Source organism: Babylonia areolata, chromosome 6 (assembly GCF_041734735.1).
Source record: "Babylonia areolata isolate BAREFJ2019XMU chromosome 6, ASM4173473v1, whole genome shotgun sequence".
Taxonomy (NCBI): Eukaryota; Metazoa; Mollusca; class Gastropoda; order Neogastropoda; family Buccinidae; genus Babylonia; species Babylonia areolata.
The window spans coordinates 44,528,961-44,540,430 of NC_134881.1; the positions used below are offsets into that span (position 1 = coordinate 44,528,961).

Sequence of the window (11,470 nt, forward strand, 5' to 3'; positions counted from 1 at the left end):
AAAGAGAAAGCCTAAAGTGTAGAATGTGACAGTTGTTTACAACAAGATCACTGAAAGGTAGATACTAAGAGAAATTCTGCAGTGTTCATTGTGACACTGTTTTCAACAAGATCGCTTTGGAAGGTAGTGACTAAGGGAAGTTCTGAAATGTAGAATGTGACACTTTGTTTTCAACAAGATTGCGTGGAAGGTAGTGAGAGAGAATGCCTGAAGTGTAGAATGTGACAGTTTGTTTTCAACAAGATTGCTGAAAGGTAGATATAAAGCGAAATTCTTAAGAACAGATTGTGACACTGTTTTCAACAAGATGGCTTGGAATGTAGAGACGAAGAGAAATTCTGAAATGTAGAATGTGACATTTTGTTTTCAGCAAAATCGCATGAAGGTAGAGACTATGAGAGAGAGAAAGCCTAAAGGGTAGAATTTGACACTTTGTTTTCAACAAGATCGCATGAAAGGTTAGAGACTAAGAGAGAGAAATTCTGAAATGTAGAATGTGACACTGTTTTTAACAAGACCCTTGAAAGGTAGTGAGAGAGAAAGCCTGAAGTGTAGAATGTGACAGTTTGTTTTTATTATTCTTAAGCCTGCTGGGCTGTGTTCTTGTGTTATATGTATAGTTCTGTTCACAAGATTGCATGGAAGGTACAGAGAAAGCCTAAGTATACAATGTGAATTTTGTCTGATCAGTCATAGCTTGGTTGGCTGTAATCTTGTGTTACCTGTTTGGAGTGGAGTGATGGCCTAGAGGTAACGCGTCCGCCTAGGAAGCGAGAGAATCTGAGCGCACTGGTTCGAATCACGGCTCAGCCACCGATATTTTCTCCCCCTCCACTAGACCTTGAGTGGTGGTCTGGACGCTAGTCATTCGGATGAGATGATAAACCGAGGTCCCGTGTGCAGCATGCACTTAGCGCACATAAAAGAACCCATGGCAACAAAAGGGTTGTTTCTGGCAAAATTCTGTAGAAAAATCCACTTCGGTAGGAAAAACAAATAAAACTGCACGCAGGAAAAAATACAAAAAAATGGGTGGCGCTGTAGTGTAGCGACGCGCTCTCCCTGGGAGAGCAGCCCGAATTTCACACAGGGAAATCTATTGTGATAAAAAGAGAAATACAAATACAAATTATTTGTATACAATTACAAATAATATCTTTTCACTTGCAAGAGGTAGGTAACTATTTCTATGAAAATGGAAGAAGGTACAGAGAAAGCCTAAAGTATTTAAAATACATTTTTGATCCCTCTTCTCTCATCCATCAGCTCCACAATTCCTGCGTTTATCCATCAGCATCTTTCTTTTGTGGTCATAATACAGAGTTAGCTGTGGGTGGACACCATGTAACAAACATGGCAATGACATATTTTGAGACAATGCAAACCCATACGTCATATGACCAATGTCGTCACAGACTGTTAAAAAAAAAAAAAAAAAAAAAAAAGAAGAAAAACACTATAAAAAAAAAGAAACAAAAAGAAGAAAAGAATATAATGTAGTGTGTGTGTGTGTGTGTGCGTGTGTGTGTGTGTGTGTAAAGTATAGAATGTGGAAGTTTGATTGATAAGTCTTTTGCCTGGTTGCCTGAATTCTTGTGTTACAAGTGTTAGCAAACCTCTGTCATACATCCTGCAAAACTGAGTGTGCACTGTGGGGTGAATCGGATTTCTCTAGACCTGGCTAGCCTGAATTTCACACAAAGAAATCTGTTGGGACGAAAAGTAATTCTAAAATATAATGAAAACAAAAGCAGCAGTTGCAGTTGAAATAAAGCAACACAGCATATTAACAGTCCCACACAAGCACATGTCTCAGTTACTCTCGCCCTTTTCAGGGCAGTGATTTGATATTCACCATGTCCAAGGCATGGCATTAAGAAGGCAGGGCCCAGTCCGTGTTCTTCCGTCATTTCAGTCTTCACCAGCTGAATTTAGGTACCCTATTTGAACTCTGATCACTGTACTCTGTAAAATAACTGAATGGAAAAAGAAGTCAAACACACTTACAGTGCCTCAGAAGATGGGAATGAGGCAATTACTAGTGTGAGGTCAAATAAAAGATCCCCCCCCTAATCCCCCACCCCCACTCCTCACCCCCCCCACCCCCAAAAAAACCCAACCAAGAACAACAGCAAAAAAAAAAAAAAAAAAAAAAAAAAAAAAAAAAAAAAAAAACATGGTAAGAAAACAAGCAAACAATTAAAAAACCCAGGCATATGAAGTAGACAAGTATGCCTTCAACATAACTGTGGAATATAACAAGTTTGTGGAAAAATGGGCACTTTATAACTGTTTGATACAAGATTAAGCTACACAATGCTACCTTGGAATTTTGCCATTGAACATATATTGATTTGCTGTTATAGATTTATCAGTACTAGAGAACTTAATTATATGCTTACCCTATACTTTCTGATGCACAAAACATATAAATTCTGTATCTGTAAACCTTTGTCTGAATAAAAAATATTGAAAAAAAACAAAACAAAAAAAAACAAAAAACTTCTTTTTCTTTCAGGTGGAAATTGAGCATCTTAACTACACCCCCCCCCCCCCCCTCACCTCCCCCCCCCCCCCAAAAAAAAAAAACAAACCCCAAAAAACCAACAACAACAAAAAAACCCAAAAAACATGGCAACAAAAACAAACAAATCATAAAAAAAAACCAACTTCTTCTTTTGTTTCAGGTGGAGATTGAGAAGCTGGACTACCACCACTACCTGCCTTTGTTCTTCGATGGCCTGTGTGAGACGGAGCACCCCTGGGAGTTCTTTGCCCGACAAGGGGTCCACGACATGCTGGAGCACGGGGGCAGTAAGATCCTGCCCGTCATTCCCCAGCTCATCATCCCCATCAAAAGTGAGCAGCAGCCTCCATCCTCTCTCTCTCTCCCTCTCTCTCTCTCTGTCTCTTCCCAGTACTACAGGACTACAGGACACAGCACAGCATAGCACAGCACAATACAGTGCAGCACAACAGGACACAGCACAGCATAGCACAGCAAAACACAACAATAGTAAAGAGTGTAGACATGTTTGTGGGGCAGCCCTCCTCCCCCTCCCCTCCTTCCCCCACCCCCTAGCACAACACAACACAACACAACACAGCACAACAGTAGTAAAGAGTGCAAATGTGTTTGAGGGGCAGCCCTCCTCCCTCCCCCCAGCACAACGCAGCACAGCACAACGTAACACGACACAACATAGCAGAGCACAACACAGCACAGCACAGCAGAACTCAACAGTAGTAAAGAGTGCAGAGGAATCTGTGAGGCAGCCCTCCTCCCTCCACCCAGCATAACACAGCACAGCACAGCACAACGAAACGCAACAACAGTCAAGAGTGTAGACGTGTTTGTGGGGCACAGCGCAGCACAACGAAACGCAACAACAGTCAAGAGTGTAGACGTGTTTGTGGGGCACAGCGCAGCACAACGAAACACAACAACAGTAAAGAGTGTAGACGTGTTTGTGGGGCACAGCGCAGCACAACGAAACACAACAACAGTAAAGAGTGTAGACGTGTTTGTGGGGCACAGCGCAGCACAACGAAACGCAACAACAGTCAAGAGTGTAGACGTGTTTGTGGGGCACAGCGCAGCACAACGAAACACAACAATAGTCAAGAGTGTAGACGTGTTTGTGGGGCACAGCACAGCACAACGAAACACAACAACAGTCAAGAGTGTAGACGTGTTTGTGGGGCACAGCACAGCACAACGAAACGCAACAACAGTCAAGAGTGTAGACGTGTTTGTGGGGCACAGCACAGCACAACGAAACGCAACAACAGTCAAGAGTGTAGACGTGTTTGTGGGGCACAGCACAGCACAACGAAACGCAACAACAGTCAAGAGTGTAGACGTGTTTGTGGGGCACAGCGCAGCACAACGAAACACAACAACAGTCAAGAGTGTAGACGTGTTTGTGGGGCACAGCACAGCACAACGAAACACAACAACAGTCAAGAGTGTAGACGTGTTTGTGGGGCACAGCACAGCACAACGAAACACAACAACAGTAAAGAGTGTAGGTGTGTTTGTGGGGCACAGCACAGCACAACGAAACACAACAACAGTAAAGAGTGTAGGTGTGTTTGTGGGGCACAGCACAGCACAACGAAACACAACAATAGTAAAGAGTGTAGACGTGTTTGTGGGGCACAGCACAGCACAACGAAACACAACCATAGTAAAGAGTGTAGGTGTGTTTGTGGGGCACAGCACAGCACAACGAAACACAACAATAGTAAAGAGTGTAGACGTGTTTGTGGGGCACAGCACAGCACGACGAAACACAACAATAGTAAAGAGTGTAGACGTGTTTGTGGGGCACAGCACAGCACAACGAAACGCAACAACAGTCAAGAGTGTAGGCGTGTTTGTGGGGCACAGCACAGCACAACGAAACACAACAATAGTAAAGAGTGTAGACGTGTTTGTGGGGCACAGCACAGCACAACGAAACACAACAAAAGTACAGCACAACGAAACACAACAATAGTAAAGAGTGTAGACGTGTTTGTGGGGCACAGCACAGCACAACGAAACACAACAATAGTAAAGAGTGTAGACGTGTTTGTGGGGCACAGCACAGCACAACGAAACACAACAATAGTCAAGAGTGTAGACATGTTTGTAAAGAGTACAGAGGAATTTCTGGGGCAGCCCTCCTCCCTCCACCCAGCATAACACAGCACAGCACATACAACCCAGCACAATGCAGCACATTACAACACAGCACAGTACAGTACAGCACAACGCAACACAACACAGCACAGCAGAGCACGGGACAGCATGACAAAACACAACAGTAGTGAAGAGTGCAGACGTGTTTGTGGGGCAGCCGTCCTCCCTCCCCCCCAGCACAGCCCAGCACAGCACATACAACCCAGCACAGGACAGTACAGCACAACACAACACAACACAGCACAGCACAGCACAGCACAGCACGGGACAGCATGACAAAACACAACAGTGGTAAAGAGTGCAGACGTGTTTGTTCCAATGAATTAAACATCCCTATAACAGTACAAAGCAAGTGTATGTGTATATATGTGTGTGTGTGTGTAATGTGTGTGCGTGTGCACACGTGTGGGCAGATGCCTTGAGCAAGAGAGACGCCAAGAGATGCATGTGCATGGTCCTGACTAACCGTGAATTACAACATGAATTATAACAATGGATTAAACATCCCTATAACAGTATAAAGCAAGTGTATGTGTGTGTTTGTGTGTGTGCGTGTGTTGTGTGTGCGTGTGCACACGTGTGGGCAGACGCCTTGAGCAAGAGAGACGCCAAGAGATGCATGTGCACGGTCCTGACTAACCATGAATTACAACATGAATTATAACAATGAATTAAACATCCCTATAACAGTATAAAGCAAGTGTATGTGTGTGTTTGTGTGTGTGTGTGTGTGTGTGTGTGTGCGCACGTGTGGGCAGACGCCTTGAGCAAGAGAGACGCCAAGAGATGCATGTGCACGGTCCTAAAGATCCTGCAGCACCTGGTGGTGTCAGCAGACATGGTGGGCGAGGCCCTGGTTCCCTACTATCGCCAGATCCTGCCCGTCCTCAACATCTTCAAGAACAAGAACCGTAAGTCCGGTGTTGTATTGTATCGTATTGCATTGCATTGCATTGTGTTGTATTACTCTTGTTGCGTCTTCAAGAACAAGAACCGTAGGTCCTGTATTGTATTGCATTGTATTGCATTGCATTGTATTGTATTGTATGGTATTGTATGGTATGGTATGGTATTGTATTAGAATAGAATAGACAATATGTCTTTATTACCAAGCGTACTGGGGTTACAAGAAATATGTGGGGGAAGAGTACATAAAAAGGTACAACATTAATCGAAAATCATACTTTGTATTGTATTGCATTGCATTGCATTGCATTGCATTGCATTGCATTGTATTGCATTGGATTGGATTGAATTGTATTGCATTGGATTAGATTGAATTGTATTGCATTGCATTGCATTTCATTGCATTGTATTGCATTGTATTACTCTTTTTGTCACAACACATTTCTTTGTGTGAAATGTGTGTGTGTGTGTGTGTGTGTTTGTGTGTGTTTCGATAGGGAGGGTTTTGTCTGAGCTGTCTGTGAGACTGCAAATTGGTGCTTGTGTAGGTTATGTTTTTCTGTTGTGTGTCTGTGTGTGTTGTGTGTGTGAGTGTGTGTGTTTCGGTTTGGAGGATTGTATATGAGCTGTCTGTGATACTGCAAATTGGTGCTTGTGTATGTTATGTTTTTTTCTCTGTGTGTGTGTGTGTGTGTGTGTGTGTGTGTGTGTGTGTGTGTGTGTGTGTGTGTGTAATTTGGTGGGGAGGGTTGTATATGAGCTGTCTGTGAGACTGCAAATTGGTGCTTGTGTATGTTATGTTTTTTTCTGTGTGTGTGTGTGTGTGTGTGTGTGTGTGTGTGTGTGTGTGTGTGTGTGTGTGTTGTCTTTTCTTGGTGGGGAGGGATTTGTCTGAGCTGTCTGTGAGACTGCAAATTGGTGTTTGTATAAGTTGTGTTTTTCTCTGTATATATATATATATATATATATATATATATATATATATATATATATATATATATATATATATGTGTGTGTGTGTGTGTGTGTGTGTGTGTGTGTGTGTGTGTGTGTGTGTGTGTGTGTGTGTGTCTGTGCAGGCATCTATTCCACTCCTTTCCCTGTCCCTTTTCCTTTTTCTAAATTTTTCTTACCCTTTTTTTTTTCTTTTTGAATTTTTTAAAAATTTTAGTCCTCTCCAGAGAGAGCACCCAGGATTTCACACAGAGAAATAGGTAGTGGCACATACAGTAATATCAATACAGTACAGTACAGTACAGTACAGTATGATACAATAAAGTACAATGTAATGCAACAGAATGCAACAGAATATAATACAATTCAGTATGATACAATAAAGTACAGAACAATACATTACAATACAATATAATAAAATACAATACAATATAATACAATTCAATATAATACAGTACAGTACAGTACAGTGCAACAGAATATAATACAATTCAGTACAATAGAGTACAGTACAGAACAGTATGATATAATGCAGTATGGTACAGTACAATGCAGCAGAATATGATACAATGCAATATGATGCAATACAAGTGGAGTGATGGCCTAGAGGTAACGTGTCCGCCTTGGAAGCGAGAGAATCTGAGCGCGCTGGTTCGAATCACGGCTCAGCCGCCAATATTTTCTCCCCCTCCACTAGACCTTGAGTGGTGGTCTGGACGCTAGTCATTCGGATGAGACGATAAACCGAGGTCCCGTGTGCAGCATGCACTTAGCGCACGTAAAAGAACCCACGGCAACAAAAGGGTTGTTCCTGGCAAAATTCTGTAGAAAAATCCACTTCGTTAGGAAAAACAAATAAAACTGCACGCAGGAAAAATACAAAAAAATGGGTGGCGCTGTAGTGTAGCGACGCGCTCTCCCTGGGGAGAGCAGCCTGAATTTCACACAGAGAAATCTGTTGTGATAAAAAGAAATACAAATACAAATACAATACAGTGTTTGCCTTTTTGGTTTTTGCACACCCAGTGAACTTGGGCGACGGCATTGACTACAGCCAGCAGAAGAGAGAGAACGTGGGTGACCTGATTCAGGAAACATTGGAGGTCTTTGAGCGCCACGGTGGGGACGATGCCTTCATCAACATCAAGTACATGATCCCGACCTACGAGTCCTGCATGCTCAACTGAGAGGACACTTGGCATTATTCCAGCCGTCAAGGGTACACACATCGCAATAGGATTTTTGTGTGTGTGTGTGTGGTTTGTTTTATTGAAGGCCTTTTTTTTTTCTTTTTCTTTTTTTAATACTTTTTTGTTTGTTTGTTGTTGTTTTTGTGGTGTGTTTTTTGTGGTCACCTTTGTATTTATGGCCTTTATTTTTTTTAGATTATGTATTGTGATATGGAAGGGCCAAACTCGCTCATTCCTTTTTTTTTTTTTCTTTTCTTTTCTTTTCATTTGTTTGTGATCTCTTCATGAATTACAAGAAGAGCTGTATGTGAAGAGTTTAATGAGAGTCTGTTTAAGTGCGTGTCTCATCATTGTATTGTTGTTTCGTGTTTTTGTGTAACTCAGTTTTTCGATAAATTTACTAATGGCCATTGTCCAGTGGTTCTATGTCAGACAGGGGAAATGATGATGATGATGATGACGACCGTATTATACCTCCTCTTTGTGTTTCACTTCTTTATTTGATACTGTGTTTCCCTAACATTTTTTTTTTTTTTTTCAAACCCATTTTAGTTAATAGAATTATTTATGTGTATGTGTACATTACAAACAACCTAGATGCTACAGCTTTGGTTTTATGAATCCTTCTTTATATATATATATATGTTGTGTTTCCCCCCCACCCCCACCCCCCCCTGTCCTTATTTTCAGAAATAAATCCTACAACTTCCAAATGAAGCACCTCACCAAGGGAGGAAACTCTTGCACATGCCAGAGAGGGTGCATTTGTAATGACAGTGATTTTTTTTTTTGGTTTCCACAGAAGAATGCACCCTTTCATTATTTTTTCTGTTACAGGAAAGTGGTGTCTAGAAATTCAGGTTCTGAAATCAGCAGCATGAGGTGATTTAACGGATGCTTTCTTTCAATGTAGTTCCCCACCTGCACTCTCGAAAGGGGTCAGTGCGATATGTCACTCACCTGTGCAGCCTGATGACGCAGCATGTCTGTGTGTTTGTGCACCCGCTGGTCTTGCCTTGGACAAAGACATGTCTTACAGCAATATCATCTCTGACTCATTAGAAAAGGTTTGGTGTTTTAAAGGAGATGTTGTGTAGCATATATGTGTATATATATATATATATATATATATATATATATATATATATATATGATCATTCTGCATGCCTTGACATCTTGAAACTGAAACTGTTTTAAAGATCAAGCTTCATTTTTTTTTTTTTTTTTTTTTAGGTGGAAGGCGAATTGTGGTGGTGAATTGTTTTGAAACAGATACTCTGTATAAGAGTGATTTGTGTGTGTGTATCAACCAAATAAATGATTTGAAATATCCATCTTCTGTCTGTATTTGCTTTCAACTCTCTTTGTTGTTGTTTTTTTTTTTTTTTCTTCTATTTTTAATTCTAACATTCTCATCTACCGAAGTGCCCCCAGCTGAAGATCTGCTTTGATGTAAGCTCATCTTGAAAGTGCAGAGCAGCAGGTGAGATGAGATGAATGTGAAACAGTTGGTGAAGAGAGCGTGGTGTGCTATATAATGTTTTGTACATTGTTCATAAGCAGTGTCTGTGATGGTCGGAAGGGACTGAGGGGATGGAAATACTCTGGTCAGACAGTTTGTGTATTTCCTATTTCACGGTTGTTGGTTTTTTTTGGGGGGGTTTTGTTGTTGTTTTTTTCAGTATATCCATGTATCTGCCTTTATTTATCATCTCTATTGTACTGTATTACTTTTTGTGTGTGTCACAACAGATTTTTTCTGTATGAAATTTTTGGGCTGCTTTTCCCAGGGAGAGCGCATTGCCACAATGCAGTGCCAAGCATATTCATCTTTCTGTCTATCTGTGGTTTTTTGGGGTGAGGGGGGGGGGGGGGAGGGCAGGTGTGCGGGTAGGGGAATATATATTCTTAATTTTCGATCTGTAATTGATCTCCCTGTTTGCCTCACTTTCTATCACTCCATATACCTTTTGTTTTTTTTCTGGGTTTTTTTGTTGTTGTTGTTTTTTTAAGCATTCTTTTGTCCCTTTACAGCTAATTTCATTTGTGATTCACTGTGTCATAATACTTTTCTTTCCAAGAAATACTACTACAGGTGTCAGTCTCATTGATTGTCAAGCATTCCAGGGGGTATATTTTAAAGGAATGCTGAGGTTCCATGGAAAAAAACATTCCCAATGCTTACAACCAGGGAATGGCCATCTATTGCTCATCTGGTTGTCAGCATTGTCATTGTTGTTCATTGTTTGTTTTTTTCTGCATTTGCACGTGTGTGTGTGTGTGCGTGTGTGTGTGTGTGCGTGTGTTTTGAAGCAATGGACTATGATGGTCTGTTTCTTGTGGTTGCCAGTACATTCCATACAAGTATTGCCATATGAAAACATGACACACGACTATCAGTTTGGTTTGGTTTTTCCCATGAGACTTTTTTTTTGTGATAGTTGTTTGATATTTAAAGATATATTTTGTTTTTATGTGGGAGAAGTTTTGGAGAATGGACAGGGGGCCTTATCAATGTATATTTTGACTGGTTTTTGTGGGTTTTTTTTTTCTACCATATAAAGGGCAATGACTTTGGGAATATTTTTTTAAAATCATTTATATGAGTGCTTTAGTGCATGCTGTGTGTACTGGTTATATGTGTCCTTTGCGGTCCACTTTGTCTAGAAAATTGTAACCTTGCATTAGTGATATTATCTTTTTTGTAGTCATGTTTGGGTGTACATGTTTTGGGATTGTGTCTTGTCTTTTACTGGCTATTGTTTGTTGTTGTTGTTTTTTTTCCATTTGAACAAGGTACTAATTAGGCACAAACTTGGCTGCTAATAGCACACACACACACACACACACACACACACACACACACACACACACACTATGTACGCTTGCTTAATGGGTACAAATAAATGTTCCTCTTTCTCCTTGTGTAGTGTGATGCAAACTTTGTTGTTGCTTTTTTTTTTTTTACAATGATCCATTACAGTGAAACACTAAAAACAATGATGTGTCATTCAAAAAGTTTTAAATAAGAAAGAAGAAGAAATGGAAGAATGAATACAACATATTCATAAGAGAGGGGGAAAAAGATGAAAAAAAAAAGGGGGAAAATAAGAATAAATATAACATTTTCAGAAGAAAGAAGAAGAAAAGAAAAAAAGAATTAGAAAGGAAGGAAATTAAATCATTTTGAAAAGAAAGAAAGAATTAAAAAGAAAAAGAAATTTTTAAGGCAACGTGTAGTTGCATCATTGTAGAAGAAAACTGTGTAAGAGATGCAGTGTCATCTAGATCTGTCTTTTCCTGGCTAAAAAAGAAACATCTGTTTTGTTCACAGAAGTCGTCAACTGTCTTTACCATCCATGTGATTGTTCACTTTTCTTTTTTCTTTTTTTTTTCCTTCATCTTTTACTTTTATTGCAGAGTTGTTCAATACTCAAGCTGCAAAATCAGAAGTTTCACAGATGTCTTTTTAGTGAAAGTTTCGATAAAGACATGAAGTTGAAACTTCTGACCGTTTCTGCATTTATGAATAAATCGGTAGAAGGTCTCTGTGTTTGTCTGTTGTTTTTTTTCTTTGCTAAGGAATGATTGTTCTGGGTACCATTAATTAAAGAGCAAAGTCTCTGCCATCAAATAGACTAACTGCGATGTAGTAGCTTCTTCCCCATTACTGCACTGTAGAAAGAAGACAATTGTATATATTTCATTACAAATAAAGATTGTACATTGCCAT

General features: G+C 40.3%; 1 protein-coding gene across 3 annotated transcripts in view; it reads left to right on the plus strand.

The window, feature by feature from the left end:
- The window catches only part of LOC143283067 (parkin coregulated gene protein-like), a 16,951-nt gene extending 6,338 nt beyond the window's left edge, over positions 1 to 10,613 (plus strand). For 2 of the 3 annotated variants that reach the window (XM_076589092.1, XM_076589090.1), the window contains exons 3-5: positions 2,688 to 2,859; positions 5,446 to 5,598; positions 7,574 to 10,613. In XM_076589092.1, the coding sequence (XP_076445207.1) occupies positions 2,688 to 2,859; positions 5,446 to 5,598; positions 7,574 to 7,734 (486 nt within the window). In that variant the 3' untranslated portion in view covers positions 7,735 to 10,613. The remainder of the gene's footprint in view (positions 1 to 2,687; positions 2,860 to 5,445; positions 5,599 to 7,573) is intronic. The other variant, XM_076589091.1, reaches the window with a different exon arrangement.
- The last annotated feature ends 857 nt before the right edge of the window (positions 10,614 to 11,470 follow it).